This window comes from Zootoca vivipara, chromosome 8 (genome assembly GCF_965207765.1).
Source record: "Zootoca vivipara chromosome 8, rZooViv2.hap1.1, whole genome shotgun sequence".
NCBI lineage: Eukaryota > Metazoa > Chordata > Lepidosauria > Squamata > Lacertidae > Zootoca > Zootoca vivipara.
Window position 1 is genome coordinate 42,830,006 of NC_142591.1, and position 26,045 is coordinate 42,856,050.

The 26,045-nt window shown below is 39.5% G+C and overlaps 1 protein-coding gene across 1 annotated transcript in view; it reads right to left on the reverse strand.

Annotated features, from left to right (window-relative positions):
* Positions 1-26,045, reverse strand: part of ROCK1 (Rho associated coiled-coil containing protein kinase 1) — a 48,529-nt gene that overhangs the window by 13,409 nt on the left and 9,075 nt on the right. The window contains exons 2-19 of the mRNA XM_035124718.3: positions 20,469-20,550; positions 17,997-18,097; positions 17,207-17,344; positions 16,409-16,584; positions 14,955-15,039; positions 14,405-14,549; positions 13,139-13,277; positions 11,209-11,300; positions 10,503-10,662; positions 9,228-9,294; positions 7,802-7,890; positions 6,811-6,859; positions 5,778-5,913; positions 5,438-5,529; positions 5,055-5,301; positions 4,156-4,262; positions 2,841-2,991; positions 96-256 (exon numbers count right to left, since the gene is read on the reverse strand). Coding sequence (XP_034980609.2) covers positions 96-256; positions 2,841-2,991; positions 4,156-4,262; positions 5,055-5,301; positions 5,438-5,529; positions 5,778-5,913; positions 6,811-6,859; positions 7,802-7,890; positions 9,228-9,294; positions 10,503-10,662; positions 11,209-11,300; positions 13,139-13,277; positions 14,405-14,549; positions 14,955-15,039; positions 16,409-16,584; positions 17,207-17,344; positions 17,997-18,097; positions 20,469-20,550 — 2,217 coding nt within the window. The remainder of the gene's footprint in view (positions 1-95; positions 257-2,840; positions 2,992-4,155; positions 4,263-5,054; positions 5,302-5,437; positions 5,530-5,777; positions 5,914-6,810; positions 6,860-7,801; positions 7,891-9,227; positions 9,295-10,502; positions 10,663-11,208; positions 11,301-13,138; positions 13,278-14,404; positions 14,550-14,954; positions 15,040-16,408; positions 16,585-17,206; positions 17,345-17,996; positions 18,098-20,468; positions 20,551-26,045) is intronic.

Genomic DNA, 26,045 nt, shown 5'->3' on the forward strand with positions numbered 1-26,045 from the left:
TCTGCTTAAAGGGATATGAAGAAAGTTACGTTTTCTTAAGTACCTCAAACTTATCTTTGTTTTGGCACAGCAACTAACTAAGCACTTTTTATTACCTCATCTTCTAGTCTCTCTTTCTGCTCACTAAGGTGCTCCAGCTTCTGTTGAGATTGCTTCAAGTCAAAGTCTAGCATGGAACATTGTTTTTCAATCTGGACTATTCGATTTTCTGCCTTCTCTCTTGCTGATCGCTCTTCTTTCACCTTTTTTTCAATTTCTAAAGGACCAAAGATAGTACATCTTTTTTAAAAAAATCAAATAAAAGAATTTTATGCAGGCTGCTCCGCATACTAAATGGACAGAGCTTTCACATTTGCAGTGGTACCTGACCAGACACCCTACACCAGGCATCCCCAAACTGCGGCCCTCCAGATGTTTTGGCCTACAACTCCCATGATCCCTAGCTAACAGGACCAGTGGTCGGGGAAGATGGGAACTGTAGTCCAAAACATCTGGAGGGCCGAAGTTTGGGGATGCCTGCCCTACACTGTCTACAGACATTGGCCAATTACCGTAGTTACAATAATCTGATGTGGGTGGTGGTGGGAAGGTAAGACTTAGGTGTTGTAAGCAGCCATAGCAGATACTAAAACAGTCCAGAATTATTATATCGACTGGCAGTTTCTTCCTTGACTATTAGCCCCATCACCACTTCTTTACTACCACGGGCAGTAAGACTTAGCACTCAAAACTATCTACAAGTAGTGAGGAAAAATAAACTATTTCAACACTGACAAGACATCTTAGTAATATACAAAAAAATGCCAAATGTTTGAATGTGAGTAGAGGTGTGCTGAATTAGACCAGAAGTTCATCTAGCCCAGCATCCTGTTTCCAACACTAGCCAATCAGATGCCTGTGGTGAGCTCATAAGCACCATGAGAGCAAGAGCCCTCTCCCACTGTTGTTCCCTGGCAACTGGTACAGCGGTGCCTCGCTAGACGAAATTAATTCGTTCCACGGGTCAATTCGTGTAACGAATTTTCCGTCTAGCGAGTCCCAGTTTCCCATAGGAATGCATTGAAACTTAATCAATGCGTTCCTATAGGCTCTGGGGGACTGGCGGCGGCATGCAACGGGGATTCGAAGAAGGTCTCCAAAGCCCCGTCTGATGCCGGCTGTGTGCAAGGCGGCGGGGGGAGAAGCTCTCTTCTCCCCGCCACCGCCTTGCCTGCCTCCCCTGACATGGAACACAGCTTCGGAGACCTCCGAAATTGCGCTCTGTGCCGGCTGTGTGCGAGAGGCGGTGGCGGGGGAAAAGCTTCTCCTGCCGCTGCCTCCCGCCTGCCTCCCCCAACACGGAGCGCAATTTCGAAGACCTCTGAAGTTGCGCTCCGTGCCGGATATGCGCAAAGAGAGGCGGCGGGAGGGAGGGACAAGAGCTTCTCCCGCCGCTGCCTCCCGCCTGCCTCCCCGACATGAGACGGCGCTTCGGAGGTCTCCGAAGTTGCGCTCTGTGCCGGATGAGCGCGGCGAGGCGACGGGGGAGAGAAGCGCTTCTCCCCCCGCCGCCTCCCGCCTGTCTTCCCCGGTGGTGTGGGGCGGGGCGGTGGCTCTGGGGGACGGAGCCGAATCGCAGCGGGCACTGCTTGCCCCCGCCTGTCTTCCCCGAGCCAAGGGGAAGACAGGCAGGGGCAGCCACCGCACCGCCGCGTTTCGGGTCCATCCTCCCTGGCAAAGGAAGATTAGCTGACGTAAGTAAGACGAAGCGGCAGTCATAGAAAATTTTGTCGTCTTACGAATGCCTCTCGCAACGCAAAACTCTTTCGTCTAGCGAGTTTTTCGTTGTGCGAGGCATTCGTAAAGCGAGGCACCACTGTATTTAAAGGCATGCTGCCTCCAATCCTGGACTTGGCATGCAATGACTAAATGACTAGTAGCCAATGATTATTTATCTTCCATGAATTTATCTATTCCCCTTAATAACATAAGAATGGCCACCAGCAGAGGCTCATCCACTCCAGCATCCTGTTCTTACAATGGCCAACCAAATATCTATGGGAACCCCACAAGCAGGATCTGAGTGCAACAGCACTATCCCCATTTGTGAGTCCCTTATGATCCAGCTGCATTGTTGGCTGTTAACACATATTGTAATTGTGTAATTTAACTTAGAGAGTTTATGGAGAATCATTGTATGTCTTTATCTATTCAAAGGGGCCTTAAGTAGATATTTTATTTTTATTATTTTATTAATTTAATTTATTATGTTTGTGTAATAAAATTTGTTAGTCTCTCTCTCTCTCTCTCTCTCTATATATATATATATATACGTGTGTGTGTGTGTGTGTGTGTGGATATAATTTGTATAATGATAAAACCAGTGATGATTGTGAGGGGAAAACAAACAATACTTATGTGCTAATACTGTTAGAAACATACTTTCCATTTCAGCACTGTATTATTGAGTATTTCACTATGACTGCTTCCACAGGCAGCATTTTGTTTCATGATTGGATAGGAAAGAGAAATTTGAAGGCACAAGTCCAATTTGTGCCTTTCTCCTACTGACTTACAAGTAACATTGCAGCTGTCATTTCTTTATTATATACGTAACTGGCATGTTTATCCTGTAATTATCCAAAGAAAAAATATACAAACACCTTACTTTAACCTTGAACATGATCTTCCCTGTGAGAAGGAAGAAGAGAGTGAAGGAGGCAGGTAAAGTCAACATCATGGCCTGCTCCAGTTGGACTGCATTTACTTATTTGTTTTAGTATTTTAAAACTGTAAACATGCCTTGGGCGGAAGACAGTATATAAATGCTACATGAACAAATAAATGCTATAAAAACTTACCACACATTGCAACTGACTTGGCCTCTTCTATTGACTGGTGCTTGTCAGTTAAACGAGCTTTATTTATATTATGCTCATTTACTTCTTGCTCTAAACGCTGCTGTAATATTTTGAGTTTGTAGTTTAGATCAATTTCTAAATTATTCTTTTCCTGTAAGATATTTTGTAATCTTAAATCAGGTTAAGAACACCATACCATCCTTAATCTAAAAAAAAATTTCAGATTTCATGACACAATAGCTTTTTGTCATCCCGCCCATCTCAGCTTTCTTTTTAAAAAACTTAACATATGATAATGAACTGTTTCATTGGAAGTGAGTGACAAAGTGATGCACACACATACTTCTTTTAGTACACACAATCCACAAATATTTATGATTGAAGACGCTTAGAATTTCACAAATGATTAACAGCTCTGCCCTGCGCTGGGGTCTCTCTATCTGCGGTTAAGTCACAAGTTATACGTAAATGTTTTTGAAAGCAATGCTTGAGTTTCTCTGTATTATCCTCCCCCACAATGTAGCCATGGGCTTTCACAATCCATCTGGGGACCAAAGCTCATGAAAGGATGTTTTACCCTTTCCTCATGCACCATTTCCCCACTAAACCTCCTTTGTTCCTAGAAGCTTTGGTGGGGTGATTTTTCAGTGCAATGATGGCAAAGGAGGAAGGGTTAAACCACCTATATTACAAGTGCTGATAGGAATTGGGATCACTGCATCTGCATTTGGTTAAAAAAAAATTGACAACCACAAGCACTGATTCAAGATGCATCCCAAATAATTTTACTCCTAGGACTTTTCCTCTTCAATTCTGCTATGCTTAGCCACCCAAAAACTCTTGCCCTAACATCTCTCATGTAACTCCACTTTTTGCATAAAGGTTTTGGTTTAATACTTTAATCCTCACCCATAAATGAATCAAATATTAACTTTTCCCTACCTCTCACTATCAAGATACAGACTTAAAGTCCCTTAGGGTAACAGTCTGTCCTTTTTGCCTATAATACTTGGTGAAAATATATACATTGATGGTATCATAGTAATAAAAACAACAATAGATGCATTGGTATTAATGCCACATTTCTATCACCCTTAAAAGCTTGATCCAGAACTATATAAAAAATATTACATGAGCCAATGTATTCCCACTCACATCAACTGAATTAAACAAACTTAAATTCAAACACAGTGGCTTAATTTAGATCTTATAAAATCATCCTATCAATCACATTCACATGCTGCTTTTTATAGATTTTTATAAATATGCATCTGTATTCCAAAAAAACAATAAATTTATACCTCATTGGTCTTACCTTTTCAGAATTATTATACATGTCCTGGGCCTGCTTTCTTTCTTCTTCCACTCTTTCAAGATTGTTCTTTAAACCTTTGATTTCTTCTTGTAAAGATGTAACCCGAGCTACATAAACAATTAAATAGTATAATCTGCTACAGTACTTGCACACAAAACCGAAACTATGATTTACCCACATAAAGCTCCCAACAAACATCAGAGGTAGTTGGTTAATTAAAAAAGAGACAGTGTTTCTAATGTTAGTGCTACGCAACTTGGATTAAAATTCAGCACAGTGGTACCTCGGATTAAGAACAGTCCTGTTTATGAACTATTTGGTATATGAACTCCGCAAAACCAGAAGTAGTGTTCCGGTTTGCGAACTTTACCTCGGTCAACGAATGGAAGCTGAACGGTGGAAGGGCACCAGCGGCCGGAGGCCTCATTAGGTAAAGCGCACCTCGGTTTAAGAATGGCTTTGGTTTAAGAACAGACTTCCGGAACGGATTAAGTTCGTAAACCAAGGTACCACTATATTGAAAGCACACTGAATTCATATATCCCCTGTTTCTCCGAAAATAAGCCGTAGCCATAAAATAAGCAATAGCAGGATTTTTAAGGTATATTTGATCAATACAAAAATGAAGGCACTACAGTGGTACCTTGGTTTAAGAACAGCTTGGATTAAGAACACTGCAAACCTGGAAGTAGGTGTTTTGGTTTGTGAACTTTGCCTTGGAATAAGAACATGTTCCGCTTCCCGTTGAGTGTCTTCCATTTGTAAATTGAGTCCCCCGCTGCTATGGGAAAGCACGCCTTGGTTTAAGAACGCTTTGGTTTAAGAACGACTTCCGGAACGGATTAAGTTCATAAAGCAAGGTACCACTGTATTAGATTTACTTTGGCTTAAATTATTACCTTGTAGCTCTCCAATAATTTCTGATCCATGACTCCTATCCCTTCTTTCCACTTCCAATGCAGCTTGAAGTTGATAATAGTCTTTTTCCACTTGTAATTTTGTGTTTTCCAGGATTCTGCATCTCTCTTGCAATTCTCTGTTTAGGGCTTCAAACTGACTTACTGACTTGCTCATTTCTGTGTGACTCTTTCTCAATCTTGCTGCAGTATCTGACTCTGTCCTCAGTAAATCATTGGCCTCTTCAAGCTGTTGGGAAGGGAAGGGGGAGTTAAGAAAAAGTAGCAGTGGGTATCATACAATGAATACATCCAGCTCTGTTGCATTTACCCTAAATTGATACATTTTGGAGGGAAACCAGATATAGCCATAGAAAATTGCTTACTTGCTTTTGCAACTGCGTTATTTTTTCATTTGTAATATGTGAATGCTGACTGATTTTTTTTAAGTCTTCCAACTGATCTTTTAGCGTTGACACTAGATGCAAAGGGGAAATGTTAAATGTAAATAAACATACATCTCTCTTGGAGTTATTTTTTCTAATATTTCTATACAGCAAGAAAAAAAACAAGCCACCACTGCTCTGAGGCATATTCAAACACAAATATGCCCCAGTTATTATACTGAAAAGAATACTAATATATTCATGCTGTTCAAAAAATATCCTACAAAAGAGACCATCAGTCTTACCTGAAAGGTGCTTCCTGAAGGGAAATATAGCTTACCTTCATTTTCTACATTTCGACGTTTCTCATTCTCCTGATCAAATTTTCTTTGATATTCATTTATTCTATGTTGCAGAAGCATATTTTCCTTTTCAACCTGAGTAACTGTTGATTCCAAATTTTTTCTCTGACTGCCCTGCAAGTTAAATACTGCCATTTAATTTTTCACCATTTAACTTTAGTAGGAAATTTTCACCATTTAACTTTAGTAGGAAATTCTAATCATCCCAATGAAGCTGTCAGTGGAATTCAACGTTGTGCTAATATGATCAGCATAAGCATTTCTGCTTGCCAGACTGAACAATATCTCTCTCCCTGCCCACTGTTCTGGGAGCCGATCTAAGTGGGTGCGTAGGGAGAGAAGGGGAAACCCTGTTGCACTAGAAGGACTCACTGCACTGGCTCCCACTCAGACAACTATTTAGTTGTAACTGGTCCAAATTAATTTTTTAAGGAAATTCATAATCCATCTTTGAAAGAAAATATTCTCATGTTTTAGAATATAATAGAGCAATAAATATCATAAATGTGTTAGATTTTTAAAAAATACTGTATTAAACTGATATGAGTTATCTGTATATTGGCTTTTTTACAGTCACTAGCCACACGCCCATCAATTTGACAGGCTAGAGCAGGCATGACCAAACTTGGCCCTCCAGAAGTTTTGGGACTACAATTCCCATCATCCCTGACCACTGGTCCTGTTAGCTAGAGATGATGGGAGTTGTAGTCCCAAAACATCTGGAGGGCCAAGTTTGGCCATGCTTGGGCTAGAGAGACGGCGTTCCAAGAGTAGAGATTAAAATAAGTGAATGAAGACCCTGGCAAAAGTCTCTCTGTACAAGCAATCCAAGTCTTTACTTTCCTCATTCTCCCAAAAGGAAAGAAATCCTTCAGAGAGAGATTTGTTTTATTTGCAATAATAAATGACTGAAGAAAGAAATCACATGTATGCAAATAAACTTCTAACACCATTGTTTAAAAAAATGGGGGGGGGACGACTAATTCCAACCACACACAAAAAATCACTTACCTCTTCATCTAATTCCTTCATTATCTTATCTAATTTAATGTTTGACGTTCTAGAAAAAAATAAAATTACGTTAGTGACACTTTTTTGTTTTTGGACACTGCTCTACAACTCCTCTGCAAACAACCCAATTTAACTCAATTACACTGGAATAACTCACATCATCATGGCTGTGTAATCTACATCCAAGTGACCAAAAGGCTGACAGTGGTGTACAGAATAGGCTACCACGAACCTGTTAATGGGTATAGCCCAATGCCATATAGAGTGGGTAGTATTCAACTAAATAGCACTAGGAAAACAGGACTTTTCTCCCTCTGCTTCACTGTGAGTGTTCTATGCCATCTCCAATCTGCTCCAGAGGGGGAAACAATCCGTAAGGGAAAATTCCTGTGCTGACGAAACCAGCAAATTAGTGCTATGTTGAATACGCATTATGTCTAACACTGATATCCTAGCAACCTAAGAATTTTACTTAACTATTTCTGTGCAGAACTAGCACCTTAGATCTTAAACTAGCTCCAAATATCTGAAGCTGCCACTAAGGAATATGAAATATTTTATAGCAGCCAGATGCATATACTCTAGCAAGTAGCCTAAACATAATCTGAGAAGAACCAGGGTGAGCTCTAAGAGGGAAGGAAACTAAACCAAAAAGCAGGCAAATGGGAGACTCAAAGTGACTATATCCCTACCTTTCAAATTCTTCACTCCCAAGATAACTGATGCACATTCACCTAAGAGTGCTTAGTCTTGCTCTTTGTAATGCCAACAAGCATAAGCATCCGTGCTCCTACCAGCAACTCTTAAAAATATCACTTTCAGAATTGGTGCCATTAATTGGCTCCGAAGCCCCTGATGCTCAGTTTTGGAGGTGAGCTACAAATCTCTTGGTCAGCACATATAAAGTGTTAATACCATCATAATTCCCCAATATAAAATTAATAAAAAATATGTTTCTGAAGTTCTGATAACATAGAATGAAATGAGTCACCTGAATTTTTGTTCCATTTCATCTTTCAGTTCCATTTCATTATGTAGCTGTTCTTCAAGTTGATAGATAGTTTTCTGCAGAGATTCCAGCTTTAAATATAAAATACAAAATGAAAATGAAAGCCATACTTTACAGGATCTTATGGGACTAGCTAAATTATAATGAATTTTACAACAGCTATCTAAAATTGCTTTGAATGGTTCACAGTAAAATTGGAACAGCAAGTTTCAGCTAGGAGATTACTGCTTTAACAGATTAATAAACATGGGCACATTCTTATAAATGGGACCAGAAATTAAGACACATTTGTAAACCACTTTGAGGTTTTATTATAATTGAGTAGTATATAAACATTGTAAATTAAAATAGATTTAATTTTTGGTGACATTTTAGCTCTGCTGTGCTGCAATAATGGGAAAGAAAAAGTACTTAAAGGTAAAGGGTAAGGGTAAGGTAAAGGTAAAGGTACCCCTGACCATTAGGTCCAGTCATGACCAACTCTGGGGTTGCGGTGCTCATCTCGCGTTATTGGTCGAGGGAGCCGGCATACGGCTTCCAGGTCATGTGGCAAGCATGAAAAAGCCGCTTCTGGCGAACCAGAGCAGCACACGGAAACGCCATTTACCTTCCCACTTGGAGCGGTACCTATTTATCTACTTGCACTTTGACATGCTTTCGAACTGCTAGGTTGGCAGGAGCTGTGACCGAACAACGGGAGCTCACCCGGTCGCTGGGATTCGAACCGCCGACCTTCTGATCAGCAAGCTCTAGGCTCTGTGGTTTAACCCACAGTGCCACCTGCGTCCCGCTCATTTTCATTCTTACACGAGTGCAAATATTGGTTATTAATCTTTACGTTACACTTCCTTCAATAGTTTGAAAACAAATCTTCTGATAGGTCCCACTATCGGAATGTTCGTTATACAAAATCTCAGTTATCCAAACACAAAGAATTATACCCAACCCTCACTACACAAAGGGCTGATTCAGATATCGGAATAGCTGGTTGGCGTTGCCATTTTGGGCAGAAAGCATGGAGGGAGTGGGGGGAGAATGGAGGAAAGAAGGGAGAGAAGAAAGGAAATGGACACATGAGCTTTTCCTTTGTCTGGCTTTTGTTGATTGGTTGCATCAGATTCCGGCAGAAAGCAGGGAAAGAGAGCCAGAAAAATGTTCCCATAGGAAATAATAAAAATCATCAGCTCATTATGCAAATGGTTGCCTAACAAATGATTTCCTGGGATTATACTGTGTTCGGAAAGAGCGACCTGTGTATATATGGATGTCTTGGTAATTTACATTTATTCAAATCAAGTTATCAATACAAAGGATTCATCAACAAAATATTCAATTAGCGAATAGCACTTATTTGAGGTCTTAAACTGACAACAAAGGGGGGGGAGTAAAAGAAGAAGAAAAGACATACCAAACTTTTATCTACATTGGTGCTTGCTCTGTTGTCATTTGAGTTTGCTGTACAGCTAGATAAATACCTGTAAGCACACAATAAAAGTTATAGTAATATGAGGAGAGAACAACTTTTTTCTCCCCACTTTCTACATACTAGAAATTCTCTCATTTCTATCCTCAGTTACCCTTTTTAAAACTAACCCCCCCTACCCCACATCTTAGCTTTTCCTCATGGTGAAAGTACTCCAGCCCCCTGATCACTTTGCTTGCACATTTCTGCAACTCATATACCTGAAACTTAAATGCCCACATTATATAGAGGGTTGGGTGCATGCAATTTTAAGGGTGTATTTTGACATTTTTGAGTCGCTGCTGTTAACTAAAATTTGAACGTGAGAGCACACATCTTCTGAAAAGATGCAACATGAACACCCTATTTAGACATCTTTCCTTCAAATATCATATACTGTTTTGCTTTACAACATTTTTTCTGCAGTTTTGCAGCTGATGAAAAATCATAACTTACAAGGAAGATTGGACAACCTCTGTCTGTAGTAGTAAAAAGCTTTACTACACCAAACGCTGGACAGTTCCTCAAAAATCATGAAATTAGCTGTGTAATTGTGAAATGTGTATCTAACTATGTATTTCTAACCTGTAGGATGTATTACTATCATATTCTGAATGCTCTTTAAGAGTTAAAACTTCTCTTGATGAAATCTGACGTTTTTCTCAATCCTAGTAAGACTCCATGAACTCTTTGCAAATTAAATTAGCAAATAACTAAGTGAATCAACCTCTTGCATGATGTCTCCTTGTTTTCTCACTAGGCATTATTGCTATTCTCCATAGCTAGTAAGCAAACAAATTCAAAGGCACATTAATGAGCAGATTACATAGAATAATTTGACCCTTAACACAGGGGAATTCTACAAACATCTACTCAGAAATAAACTGCACTGAGTTCAATGGGACTTTATCCCAGGTAAGCATGCACTGTAAGTAATCATTACTTAAAAGCCTGGCCTTCTGACATTGCTTGAGAAAAACACAAAAATCAGAGATAAGGTATGATGTCACATCAAGAGGAACCAAAATTAGATGTGCAAAATTGCTGCCCGTACCATATTATAGCAGTTCAAAACTGCTATAATAAGTGTTGCACATTTCAGTATATGGCAAGACAGATTTTGTTAAGTTGCATTTGTGACATTGCTTTCAAATCTTACAGGACTTATTATCACAACTTATGCTCACATGCCTGCATTTTCAGTAGCACATATATACTTACTGATGGTTACTGTAGTAAGTAAATCCTACAAAAGGCAGCTGGTTGCCAACAAATGCTTTTGGTATAGGAAATGTTTCTTCTTCTCCTTTATCTTCCTCCAAATCGTCAAAGTTACTAGTATCAATATCACTACTTAAATCAGGCACAACAGGTGCTACAGCTATCAATATAAACAAAAAAAGGATTACTAAAATGTTTATTGAAACTCATATATTTAAAATGTTATATGTGAAATGGACAAGAGGCATGAAAGAATCACAAGGAGTCGTGGCAAGATTTAACTCTATTCTACATTGAGCAGCACATGCAATAGAAAAAAAGATTATTATTAAAAATTCAAAGCTTCAAAACTTAAATATAGTTGTAATTACTAAACAGAACAGATTGTTCCTGAGGTCCCCAGACAGCTGCCAATTTAAAAACCTCACACCCATTGGTCACTCAAGAGACCTCACATTAGCAATGAAATAGGGATCTCTTGAGCAATATATTTTCACAAATACTAAAAATTGGTTGCTATTTAATTTCTGCAGTGTCCTAAGTGGTGAATTCTATGCCTGGAGTAGGCGCCTGATCTATATATACATACGCAACTTTGTGTATATACAAGTGTGGACACCAAACCAATTAATACTAGTGAGTTTTAAAAGAGGTGATATGGGCCTCAATGCAGATAGCTTCATGCATGGCCAAAAGAGATACTTACTGTCTCTAAGGTTTTCCCAAGACCACTGGTCATTTTTGAAGAAAGGGTGTCGCTTGATTTCTTCCACACCATTTCGGCCTAATCTGACTTCCCTGTTGAAGGGATATTTTGAAACAAGTAAATATGCAAGCTCTGAAGATCAAAATACATAAAGCATGCAAATGTCTGCAACAGTAGCCCAATAAGTCACTTTTTAAATGGAAAATTAGAAAGGGGATTATTGGGAGTTGAGAAGAGCTCAGAAGAAAATCACCAACTGCTTATCCACTCCAAATCTGGGGTGAGGGAGCAGTTTCACACCTCCTGTGGTTCAAACTCATGCTACCTCATAACACTGTCTTGAAACTCTGGGGTCAGGGCCGGCCCTATGGACAGGCTGGGTGGCGCAGGGCGCCCTCCCACCAGAGGGGGGCGCGGCACAGCCGCGCTGCCGTGCCCGGCGGCCGTGCTCCCGCCCACCCGCCCACCATGCAGCAGCGCCCGGCAGCCAAGCTGCGCGCTGAGCCAGCCCACCCGCCCGCCGCGCAGCAGCGCCCACTGCACTGGAAAACGGAGCAGGGAGGGCGCCGGAGGGACCTGCCGCACCACGGCGCCAGGGATGCTTAAGACGGCTCTGTCTGGGGTAGACTGAAATAAGGTATATAGAAAATATTAACCACTCCTCCCATCCACTTTACACCCTCCCAAAGTGGGGTTTTTCCTCAACAAAACACACTGCAGATCCCCCCCTCCTTTTGATATATGTTCCTCAACTGCTACAGACTATGAACTGAATCGTCACTGTTTCTGTAAGCTGCTGTATAAGTGCTAGGGTAAGTCTTCTCACAACAATGTATCTAGAATTATGTCAAAGTATACAAAATGATTAGGTGCATTCCTGCCCATTCATAAACAAGTCCCTGTTGCAATGCAAGCCCAAAACATAGGTCTTGCTTTGCAGTTCTGGAGAACTGCAAGTGTGCACTCCAATCATTAATGCACAAAATTATTCCACATCAGGGATTAACACTATAAACAGTTTGAAGTATTTTTTCCTGGAAAAAAAAAACTGAATAGTCTTGCGCATACGATTATATAGGAGCTTTTACAAACTCAAGAACATTACTGGCATTATAGATTAGTTTCTCATCTGCTCTTTGCCAAGTCATAAAAACCCATTCTTATGAGCAGAATAGTTTTTCTGCTTGCAGAAAGGATACTTTTGGATCCAAGTCTATGAGAACATCAGCAGCACAATCTCACACATGTTATTTTGAAGAAGTGTATCTATAGTCTGTTTAGGGTATTCAAGATACCACATTTCTAATCCTACTAATATTTTAAATTGCAAAAAAATAATAATTCCATCTCTACATAAATTATGAAACCTAAGAATAATAAACAGGTATACTCATGCACACTAAAGCTAAAGAGAAACACATTGTACTGTACAGCTAATAACTGTTTGGATAATGACTGTCCAAGAAATGATTCCTTGCGTCCAGAAAAGAACACACACACACAGGAATGAGGTAAAAGATTTTAAAATTCATACAAATGTTAAGATATTCAAACTTGAAGCCAGTTTAATTCTAATTTCTTTAAATATTTTGCAGGGTATGATTAGAAATAGGGTATACTATTTTATCCCACTGCTTAAAATGTATATAAACTTAAAGTACTTAAGCATTTATAAAAGACATTTTTTTAAACAATTAACATAGATTATTATTCCACAAATAGAATTACTAGGAAACTGATTTCAAGCTTGTATACAGAGTGGTTTTATAGTAGCAACACTGTATTTTATTATCAGGACAAGACCTAATAGGATTAAAAAGTTTATTAAAACATATGTAAAATTCATAAACACTGGTTTATCACCAGGTGATGAAGTTTACTATAGAAAAATCTCTAAATAAAAAACTTTCATTTTGATGTAAAATATTACCTGTCAGTTAAAAAGCCACAAATAAGATTTTTTGCATCTTTTGAAATATCATTATCATCTGGAAAGCTAAGAGAATTCTTATGGTTCATAATTTTACTGTATGTTCCAACCAAAGAATCTGCATAAAAAGGTGTATCCCCTAAAATTAAAAAGAACGAAAGTGAGAAAATGTCACACAATACCTGAAGACAATAAAATTCCAAGGAAACATTGTGTCAGAACTAGGCTAAATACTGGATGTAGAAAGCAAATGATTGCTACTTCTCATGCCATGATTTTAAGTAGTCAGGATTCACCTTATCACTTACCGTAATATAAAAATCAAATTAGAAAGCAATACTCCAGTTGTACTGAAGATCCAAGAAGCTCATGTTCTGACATGTATGTGGTAGAAGCATTTTCACATCACATGATTCTAACTTTAGTGGCTAGGACTGCCTTGTACTAGTTAGAGTTGGTAAGACAACTATGGCCATTTTGGGATTTAGATAGCCTGACCATTGTTATCTATGCACCAAAAACCTTTACAATGTGCTCTACATACAAAACCAATCACTGTGCAGTGTTCTGCATGGCAGATGGGAGGGGAAGAAATAAATTGTTGTTGTTGTTGTTGTTGTTGTTGTTGTTGTTGTTGTTGTTGTTGTTGTTGTTACTACTACTACTACTACTATCAAAATCAGACATTTAGTGTAGCAGCCTCTATCCTTTCCATTGGTATATGTCTTGGATTTGAATAGTTTTTATGTGTTGTTTTAAAACGTTTTTGTTATAGATAAGATATATAGTTTTTACATATACAACTGTTTTGACAGGTGTAACAATTAATGTTATAATACTGTCAATTCATAAAATAAATAAAGTGACATCCAGAGACAATAAAGAGAGCATCAGGTGGGAGAATTAAATAAAGGAGACTGAAATCCTAAACTCTACACCGAAAGGCAACATGCAATCCCTCAGTAAGAGTTGGATAAGATTAAGCCGTCCCATTATCTAGCTAGGTCTCTACTGAACACAAGGATCAAACCCTGAATAGCTGAAGTCTTTCTGCTCCCTGACTTGATGTTTCGCAACAGCATAAGATTTGGAAGGATGTAGCGTTGAAGTATAGAAGACTACAATCCTATGACCTTTGTAAAAGGCAGCCATTGAACTCCGTGGGGCCTGCTTCCATGTAAGCAATAGTTAAAATAAAAGGCAGTTTTATTCAACAGTAAATACAGTTCATGTCATCTGCAGAACACTGATTATTTTGATGCTCACCCACAAGCATTTCATACAAAAAGACACCAACTGACCACCAGTCACATTCTCGTCCATAGTAACCATCACCACCTTGAGATTTTAATACTTCTGGGGATATATAGTCTGGCGTTCCAACAGCTGTATCACATCGTACCATGCCTTCCTATAAAGAAAAGAGAGGAGCTATTTAAAACAGGCACTCTGTAGAATTCACCTAAGATCTGAAAAGTATCTTGAAGCAAAACATTTTCCTAGATTTCCTTGGGGAAATGTGTCAAAAATGTAAGCTAAACTTTAAATCTTAAGAATTTTATTTATTTCATAAAAATTATTTAGTTTACAAAAAGAATAAAACAATACAATTACTGGCATATACAATAAAAGCAACACTTTAAAACATGCCCAAAAAATTTTAAACAAGCAATAAACTAAAAAAAACCACATCAGTATTCCAAGTATCTAAAATTTAGGCAAAATTGATATCCAAGTAACATTCTTCCAGAAAAATATTACTTCCAAAAGCATGGAAGTTAATTCAGATTTTTTTAAATAAAAAAAGCATACCAACCTTATTCATCTTCATACAGGTACCAAAATCTGCTAGTTTTAAATGACCAGATTTATCTAGCAGCATATTATCAGGCTTTACATCTCTGAAAAGAAAGCAAATCAATCTAGGTTTTATATATTTTTTAAAAACCCACCTATGCTACATAAACGTCTTGCCACATAAGATGGTTAACAACCAACAGCTAGCAAACTTAGAACCAACCTTTGGCCATTATCCTCTTCCTTGAGCAAATTCCTCCTCTAACTGTGATTTAAACACACAAACAAATGAAACTGCTTTACACAACTGTGAGTGGCTCTCCTGGGTCTCAGAGGTCTTTCCAATCACCAGCTGCCTGACCCCTTTAAAAGTCCACTGGCAGCATAATTTGCCATGAGCATATCACCATTAAAAATGAGACAGAGGACAGAAATTTTCTTTAGGAAGAGGCTAAGCTTCCAGTGCCACCGTAGTATTTCTTAAACTTGACTTTCGTTCAATGTGAAGCTGCCTCTGTATCTCTTAACACAAAATACATTGCAAAACTACACGTTTTAATTTCCCCACTACTCTCTCTCTCTCTTTCTCTTTCTCTCTCTCTCCCTCTCCCTCCCTCTTCTCTCTCTCTCAGCATATGGTAGAGCAGGGGTCAGCAACGTGCGGCCCATGGGCCAGATGCGGCCCACGAAGACCATTTTACCGGCCCACAAACCGCCCCTGAACCGAGCCACCTGCTCGGCAAGTCCCCCGCATGCTGCGCTAAACCAGTGTAGCTTGGTGCAGGGACTCACCGAGCGGCACCAGAAATTGTGTCTGTGCATGTCCAGACGCCAAAAATCGGTTCTTGTACAGGTACGATTTTCAGCATCTGGGCATGTGCAGAAGCAATTTCTGGCAATTTCCGGTGTCATGCTGCGCCAGTCTGGCCCACAGACAATCTCCGTGGGAGTGATCCAGCCCATGGCCGGTAAACCTTGCCAACCCCTGTGGTAGAGCCTCACCTTACCTTATTGGCAACATAATCAGAAGTGGCAACATAATCAGAAGTCTATTTGTGTAACCCAAATCCAAGATCCATTGGGGGGGGGGGGGAGTGAGTTTGGATTTTGCAGAATTTGGAATTTCTCATCTATACTAGCATAAATCTCTCCCTCCCTGGTTTCCACCACAAACTTCTGCAGCCAACCAGCAAAAGACAAACAAAGGAAAAAGCTTCTCCCTGTCCAATCTTTCCTGCTTCTTGATTTGTTCAATTGATTTGTTCAATCCTTGCCTCCTTTCCTCTTTCCATCCATGGTTTCTGCCCAAAATGGCTGCCACTGACAAGCCCAAACATGTAAGAAAGTGGGCAAATTCTGGCTATTTAGAATAAATGTTCAAAAAATATTTTAAACATGCAACTGATTATACTGTAATGCACTCCATATAGAATACTGAAGGTATTCAGATATTAATAAAAATAGCATATGCACCTGTGAATAAAGCCCATTGAGTGAATTGCATCTAATGCAAGAACAACTTCTGCAGTATAAAATCTTGCCCATTTCTCAGGAACATCATAGTTGCTCATTAAATTCACTAGGTCCCCACCAGGCATGTATTCCATCACCATGTAAAGGTAGCGGTCATCTTGGAATGCATAAAATAACTGTAAAAGGAAATAAAACTAAGATTACTGTGTGTTGCGTTCATCATTATTGCCTTCCTCTCAATTAGATTTGTTAACATTTAAAGTATTAGCAATTCATTGCTGTTCAATATGTGTATCAACCAAAAGGAAGAACCAGTTTACCATCTAAATACAATGCCTTATTTATCTGAAAATACACTTGCAGCAAGCTGCAATTAAACCAGGAAGGACTTACTTATCCATAGTTTCCTTGTTTCATCTGAACAAGGAAACAATGGTTACCAGCCTGAGAACAAACAGGACAGCATATTACTGTATATTCCTGTGTATAAGACTACTTTTTAACCCAGGAAAATCTTCTCAAAAGATGGGGGGGGGTCGCCTTATACGCCGGGTCGTATTTCTTATACGCCCAGTCGTCTTATATGCCGGATTCTGCCCAAGATATTTAAAAATTATTCACTCGGGTTTTCTATTTTTAGTAATCATCACATTTATATGCACTGCACAACTTGGAACAGCAAATGCAAACATACTTAAACTTGCTAAAATCTGTAAATTAGCACTTTTACTGAAAAATGAACTTTTCCTTACTCAGCAAAACTAATGGTATAAACACATCAAAAAATAGTCAATATACCTGCACAACCCAAGGGCTATTCGCAAATGCCATGATATCTCTTTCTTCCCAAAAGAATGCAGAATCTGATCTTTTTATCATTTCAAACTTGCTCAAAAGCTTCATGGCATAAACCTTCCGTGATGACTTGTGTCTTACCTTTAAAAACAAATTTTAAGATGAAGAAAATGTTACCATAAATTAAAATTTAAGGCAAAGCTTAGTCTACATGAATATGCTACACATGCCTTTCATCAATCAATATGCAATACCCAAGTATTGCATGGCAGGTCCTTCTGCATTTCACATAAAGACAGACAGCACCCCTGATCTTCTCAAGCTCTCCAGAGCATAGTCAACGCATTTGTAAACCTGAAAAACCTTAGCACTGTGACCCTGGAAAAAGCAGCAAGGTCATGGCATGGCTTGGCATATCTATGGGAAATGTTGAATGATTTTATGACTGAAAGGTACTGTAATGTGCTTGGTCTGGTGTACCTGGTTGAAGACACACAGTAGATATCACTAACCCAGCACTAGCAGGCACCATGGCACCCACAAAAGCCTGTGGTTAATAGGTGTCTTTAAAATCAGGGCCATTTTTTACTGTTTTGGTCCTGCTATGCTTGTTCATCAAAAGAGCTTTGTGATTGCTTACAAGTAACTTTAAAAAAAAACATGAAGTGTCATGGGATCAAATGGAAAATCACCACAAATATACGGTGCACATGTAAGCATTGTTTTTTCATTACAATTGCAGCTGCCTCTTTTATAAATGCTAGCCTTATTCATACACAAAACGTAAACCTACCAACTGAACTTCCCCAAATGCACCTCTGCCAATCACTTTCACCACTTCATAATCTTCAGCTTTCATACGCAGATCTCTGATTTTGTTTATTGTGTCTTTATCTGTGATGAAAATATAAATTAAAAAAACTACACCATGAGACATAAGCACACATGCAATCTTAAAAATATAAGAAAAATGTACTGGGTAAACATCTCATTCTATTCATATTTCATTTGCTGGTAATTTCTTGCAACATCTGTTGCCTGTTAAATACACAAATTGTTTAAAGACAAGAGTTTGCTTTTTTTAAAGCTCTTTTTTTCTTTACTGCAAATATCTCCTTTCGAAGTTACTTTCATTCCTATGGCAACATATAAATACCAAATGCACAATAAAACAACTCACTGTAGGAACAGGTCAGGAGAGAAGTTCAATTTTAATTTATGAAATATATGAAACAAGTAATTAGACTAGTAATTAGACTAGACAAATCTGCATTCATCAAATAGCATAACAGCTATTTAGGTTACAAACTAGATACTAAAATAAGATTCCAGTTTTTGGCCTTTTTTATGTTAAAAAACAAATTTACCATGAAAATAAAAGCAGGAATTCTGCATTTTTAAAAATCATCATCCAATAAACTGCATTAATTTAAATTCCCAGTGGTCAAATAGTCTAACTCCAAATTTGGTAACATTCTATTTTAATCTACATGGGTCAACACTGGCATGAGATTATATAAAAAGTATTTCAGTTCTGTGGTTGCAGAACACAGCAACTGAAACAGACTTTTCTAATGAAAGGTTCAAAGGAACAATATTTACATCCTAGAATACTGACAAATTACAATCCTTATTAAGATATACATATAGAGTGTGCCTCCCCAAGCCACAGATAAACTATTGTAAATTTTCAGTGCTGGGAAGGCAAAAGGGTTGTAGATCAGTGGCAGAGCACCTGCTTTGCATGGAAAAATTTCCAGGTACAATCACAAGCATGTACAGGTGGGGCTCAGAATGTACCTCGTCTGAAACACTGGAGAGCTGCTGCCTAAATGGACCAATGGTCCAACACAGTATAAGGCAACTTCCTACATTCCAAAGGAATGAACTTACCAAGTAGGAAACCTCTGATTTCACGCTATTCAAACACATAAGGTAACACTTGGACAACTTAATGCACCAAAAACATCATCTTTAAACATCCATTAAATTGATACTATACTATACTATACTATACTATACTATACTATACTATACTATACTATACTATACTATACTATACTATCATTCTCCCATTGCAGTTAGGACATTTAAATTGAAATAAAATAGTGGCTTGCCCACAAAATGATAAATATTTTGGCATATATGAAGAGGAAATCCAAAATTATAATGTTTTAAAAGTTAAGCAATTAGACTACCAAGTTGTATAATGTAAGATTACCAGGACAGTAAGCAAATGTGAAAATATGAAAGAGTCCTCTGGTTTACTGCCATAACAAGTCATCATTGTATGTATGTTTGATTATGATGTGCTTTGATTTTGATTTGATGTATGATTTTGATTTGAACATGTTTTGATTGGTTTGATTTGTAAGTTTTAATTTATAATTTCAATAAAGCAATTTAATTTTTTTAAAGGGGAAAAAGAAAAACAGGAATAAAAATAACAACTTTTTTAAAGTTTGTTTGTTTAAAATCATTTTATATTTTTATAGAAATAGGCAACATAGAAGAAGCCAGGTGGATTTCCACAGAGAGGGCCTTCCAAAGCCTTGGAACTGCCACAGATAAGCCACCACCCTCCACACAGCCACGGGCCACGGCTCACCCTGAAACCACAGCTACTGGGAGCCACCCTCTGGAGTGCTACGTGAGTCACAGGAGGTGCCTCCATTCTGCTCAGTGATCAGCGCAAGGAGGAAGGAGGGAGGAGACAGCCTGCCGGCACTCACACAACCAGAGAAACAAATTAAGGCGCAGACTGGCAAGCCACACTCTTGTCTTGGGCTCCAGGGGCTGGCAGCTGGGCTGCGGAGGAAGGGAGGGAGTGGGTGACCATCAGGTGGCCTGGCTGGGCTCTCTGGATTGAAGAGCACGATGCTGGCTGCAGCTGGGGCTGAGTGGGGATTCACAATACATTGTCTCTTCCAAAATTCTGAAACTAGTCTTGCAATTTTAACTTTAAACCATTTTCAGGCAATGAATTGATACAAACATTGCCCAGGCCTACTCATTACATGCACAGCATGAATTGCCACATCTGCCTCTCTTTTCCCAGCTTTGCTTTAATTTTAAGCCCATGCTTCCTCCAACAAGTTCATGGCAGTAACAACTCTGTGATAATACATATGTAGGTGAGAAAAAGATATTTCCATGCATACTGCTAACCACATAAAATTCCTTTTCTTTTTATAAAAAAGCTGTATATTGGAACATTATCAACACCAGAAATCCTGTAAACATATATACAAAGACATATACTTACATTTGTTTAAAAAGGTGTCTATGTTTTTATTTTTTCTTAAGGCAGGAAAGTCCAAATCGTACACCAATGCATCTAATCCATCCTGAAGAACAAAAGTGATGTTTTCTTTAGAACACAATTTGTATGCATTAGCTATATACAACTTCTCAGGCTTTAAAATGTTTAAAGAATACAAGAAGTTTAAATAATTCATCACACTACCGTCTACAAAATGAGATATATAAAGAAGTAAAAAGTTGGTCACAGGTGGGGCAGAGGAGCTTGACTCTGAATGCAGGAGAGAAAAAGCACTTATAGGGCAAGAGCTAAAGTTTGAGGGAGCACAAGTATACTGAACTGTGTCAAATGGACCTACTTGGTGCCCCATCAAAATAATGTCTAGTTTAAGTTTCATATTTAATAAACAACGTGTGTAGAAGGGACCCCAAATACAAACTCTCTTCTTAGCATTCTACTTAGTAAAGTTCAAAGGGCATATAGGGCTTGAATCCAGTGAAGATTCCATCACCACCCCGTCAACCTATGCCTACCTCAAAGGTTCAAGAAGAGGATTCTCATTTACCTACATTACTTTTATCCCCAAACACATATAATCCAAATAATATTGGAAGAACATTTAGTAAAAACTATTTTGATCTGAGACTAGGTCCCCGTGTGAGATTTAGGTGAAGGAAGGTCAGAGATGTGCTATTATTTCTCTTCCAATGCCAGGGCTGGATAATTACCCCATTTCATAGACTCTCACATGCAGCATGTCTTACTCCTATTAGTAAGGGATTATGACAAACTGCTTTGATTGAGCAGTCATAAGAACATAAGAGTCCTGCTGGACCAACCAAATGCCCATGGGAAGCCTGCAAGCAGAAACTGAGCACAGAAGTACTCTTCTCACTTGCGATTCCTAGCAACTTGAATTCAGAGGCATACTTTGAACAGTGGAAGCAAAACAGAGCCATCATGGCCAGTAGAAGTTGAAAGTCGTATCCTCCATGAATCTTTCTAATCGTCTGAATCTGTCTTTTAAATTGGTGGTTCACAGTTAGATAATAATAAATACTGTAATAATAATAATATTTATTATTTATATCCCGCCCATCTGGCTGGGTTTGCCCAGCCACTCTGGGCGGCTTCCAACAGAATATTAAAATACAATAATCTATTAAACATTAAATGTAAAGCTAAAGGGACCCCTGACCATTAGGTCCAGTCGTGACAGACTCTGGGGTTGCGGCGCTCATCTCGCGTTATTGGCCAAGGAAACCGGCGTACAGCTTCCAGGTCATATGGCCAGCATGACAAAGCCACTTCTGGTGAACCAGAGCAGCACACGGAAACGCTGTTTACCTTCCTGCTGTAGCGGTACCTTTTTATCTACTTGCACTCTGACGTGCTTTCGAACTGCTAGGATGGCAGGAGCTGTGACCGAGCAAGGGGAGCTCACCCCGTCGCGGGGATTCGAACCGCCGACCTTTTGATCGACAAGCCCTAGGCTCTGTGGTTTAACCCACAGCGCCACCCGCGTCCCTCAGGGTCGCCTTCAGATGTCTTCCAAAAGTCTGGTAGTTCTTTTTCTATTAGACATCTGGTGGGAATTATAATAATAATATTTATATTTATATGCCGCCTATCTAACTGGGTTGCCCCAGCAATTAGGAGACACTGTTTGAAAGGCTTTCAGACTGGTAGCTGTCACTACCTCTTGTAAGAACAAATTGTTTTGTAAGACGTACTTTCTTTTATCTGCCCTTAATCTTCGAACATTCAGCTTCATTGGATTCAGTGAGTTGTAGTGTTATGAGAGGGGAAGAAAGACTTTTCCCTATTCAATTTCTCAGCACCATGCATAATTTCACAAACCTTTATAATGTGCCCTCTTACTTGCCTTTTCTTTAAAACATGGCAGTAAATATTGGCCCCTCAGTGGGTCCTATTTGGCTGACAGAGCCATTTCCCCAAAACTGAACATCTCTGTCAACCAACTGATGTCACTCTCTGGCAGAGAGTTGGGATTCAATCCTGCAGGGAACTGGAACACTCAATAATATAGCAGGATTTAACCCCCATTCATCAACTGATGAGCAACAGTTGAATCCTACCAGCTGGGCAGGGCTAAATGTAAATGGAGGAAAACACCTTTGTTTTAGCAGCGCTTTACTACCTGCAATGCACTATGAGACTTCAAAGTGCCAAATCACTCACCATCACTGTGACATCAAGCAACTGACCATAGCTGCCAAGTTATCCCTTTTTTTCAGGGATTTTCCATTATGCTGAATAGGCTTCCTCGCGAGAAAAGGGAAAACTTGGCAGCTATGCAACTGACAGATGGGTGACACCATCCGTAAGTCTGATCCTGATAAAGAATCTGGCCCAAGAAGCAAAAAAACTTCCCACCCCTGCTTTAAACTAAGGCCCAAAATGTTTCCTTTCCTCACAGAGGAGTTGCTCCAGTTCCTTGATAATTTTGATTGCCCAGAAGCCTTATTATCATTAATTATTTTATTTCTCAGCTTGTGAAATTTGGTTATAAAAGTCTAATTGTTTTAGTGTCCTTTGTCCCAGATATTTTGTCTATTAAATCAAGGTATGACTAAACTATGAAAATATACAGCTCAGATATTGGAAGGCGCCTGATATCTGAGAACAAATGGGAATGTGATAATAGCACAAGGAAAGCCCTGCTGGATCAATCCAAAAGTTAATCAAGTACACCATTTTGTTTTCAGTAGTGGAAAACTAAATGCCTCCAAAAAGCTTACACAACAGACAAGAAAGGCAAAGCAACAGCCTTTTTTAATATAGTATTCTTAATATAGACATCTGGTCGGCAACTAGGAGAACAGGATGCTGGGTTCTGTTCTGCCTTTGTTCTGCTCTTGTTCTTAAATGCATGGCCTTCTCCTGTTTTGGTATGCAGAAACATACTGCCTCTTAATGTAAGGTTACCAGATATTTTCAATGAATCCGGGGACACTTTAATTAATGAATTAATTAATTAGTTGCTACACGTTCAGGACCTTGAAGCTGCAGCAATGGTGGTGGCAGAGAGGCGGCCGCCGCCTTGACCTCAACCGCCACAATTCCCCTTCCTCCGAGGCTTCTATCTCCTTTCTCCATGAGCCTGAGCAGCCCCTGAGTTGTTGGTTCTTCAGTGGTGGTGGTGGGGAAGCGGTGTGCAGTGGATCAGGCATGGAAAGTGGAGAAGGCAGCAAGGCTCGGGCAGCGCAATGTCTCCCTTCCCAATGGAGCAGCCCCAATCCCATTCTGACTTGCATGCAAGCAGGAGGGGGCAGGGATCCCTCAGCTGGGAAGGGAGGCTTCACATTGCCTTTTGGAGTAGCCCCATCCAAATTCCTACTTATGCCTATCAGAGCTTGCGTGCAAGTAGGAGGGGATGGGATCCCTCAACTGGCAAGGGAGGCTTCTTGTTGCCTAACTGAGAGATCCCTGCCCCCTCCTGCTTGCACGCAAGCTCTGATAGGCAGCGTGAAGCCTCCCTTCCCAGCTGAGAGATCCCTGCCCCGCTCCTGCTTGCACGCAAGTAGGAGTTGGGAGGATTCTCCAATTGGCAGCATGAAGCCTCCCTTCACAGTTTAGTTGCTGGGGTCAGGGAAGGTGGAGGCAGCCCGGAAACTGCATCTTAGAGCCCCTGCACCACCATCATATGGGGACTTCTGAGCAGCTCCTGAAGCCAGCCAGAGCCAACTGCTCTGGGCTGCTGAGACTGCCACTGTTGTGTTTCCCGGGGACATTAGATGAAATCTGGGGACATTCCGGGAATGAAATTTGTCCAGGGACTTATTTGCGAATCTGGGGGCTGTCCCCGGGAAACGGGGATGTCTGGTAACCCTGTTAATGTGAATGGTCCTTTTAGCTAATAAGCTAAAGATCTGGAAACAGCAGTGGGCAGGAGGGGAGAGAACAGCAGGTAAATTCTCCCCATAGTTTATAAGACTGCTGAAGCTCAGTGGAGTAATTTCCCCATCACCTAATCCCCCTCACCTAATCCTGAACCTCAGGAGTCTAGCACTACTATCAAGTCCTGAACCTGTGATGAAGAGGAAAGCAAGAAGATTTATTTACTTCTCCCTCTCCCACAATGTATGGAACTGCTTGGGTGGGTAATTTGTACCACAAAACATGCATTCCTAAATACACTTACTAGGGAGCAAGCTCTAAGGAACACAATGGGGTTCTTTTGAGTAAAAATGCATAGCTGGCTCTTCCCCAGATATACACATGCACATGCATATCATGAGGCCCACAGAGAGGGTGGTCAAACAAGGAGGAGTGGGAGGACATCAGGGAGTTAAGAAGTCAGATCCAAAGAAGGTCCTAGTGGGCTCGTGGGGGGGGGGTTAATTAGCAGTAAAATAAATAATACTGACAATCGGCTACATGCAGGGTGAATATCCATCTTTTAAAGCTTTGGATTTTTTAACATTTAAATTGGATTTTTAAAACTAAGTATTTTCTCTTGGGTTAATAATAATTCAGATATAAACTTGCTACTAATTGATCTCTAAACTCAATCAATGCCTTTACCAGATACAATGAGATAAATGTGGTATTTCTATGTACGTGAAGAAACAAGTTGATCATTTCTCAAATATGACAATTTATACTCTTTAAATGACTCTGCTGAGTAACTAAAAGATCTTGTTTGCTATCATCCATAAGCATTTTGTTTTTGTTCCCTATCTTTTTTATGAGGATGGAACAGAACGAAGCAGAAGATTGCAACATTAGAAAGAAGACAAGAAAAAAATGTCTAATGTGTGGGTTCCTATATTCCCATATTTATGATGTAGTTGCAATGCTATGCCAACTTATCTGGGAGAAAGCCCCACTGAGTCAATGAGTCATATTTCTCGGGATAAAACTATAGCACAAATGGACAATCTGCAGCTTGGGAACCAAAGCCTCACTTTATGCATTCCTAGATACTTCCTGAAACTGTCCCACTTCTCTAACCCATCATAATTCCTTAACTGTTGTTTGTTATGACACTACATAGAAGGAAAGCAAACTTCAAAAAGCTAAGAAAAATACAGGGTCTTAAACAACAGAAGGGCAATATTTTGTTTCAAAAATTGACATGATTTAACTTTTTCTACAGTTGTACACCACCAGTTGTACGGCTGTCCAGCAACAAATTGGTAGTTTCTGCCACATGTCTTTTGAGTGTACAGAGAGCATTAATCAGAAAAAAATTGTTTTCAATTTCTTTCAAGAACAGTGGCTGCGTTGGTCTGATGTAACAACAAAAACAAAATCCTTCGTATACATATTTGAGCACTATTTTTTAGTAAACCTGCAAAGAATTGGGAATCTGAGGTAGCTATGATGAAATCTGAAACAAGGTGGTGTTAATTAGTTAATCTAGAACGCTCTCATTCTCCCAATTCTTCTCTGCTTCTCCAACATTAGCTCTGGGTCCACCCACTGCTGGCATTCTGCCCCTGGAAGAGATTACTCCCCAAGAAAATGCAGTCCTGAAAAGAAAAAGGAAAGTTGCCCACCTTGTTTTATAGGGTTGCACTGGTGACATTATAAACTGTCAGATGCTGGTAGTAA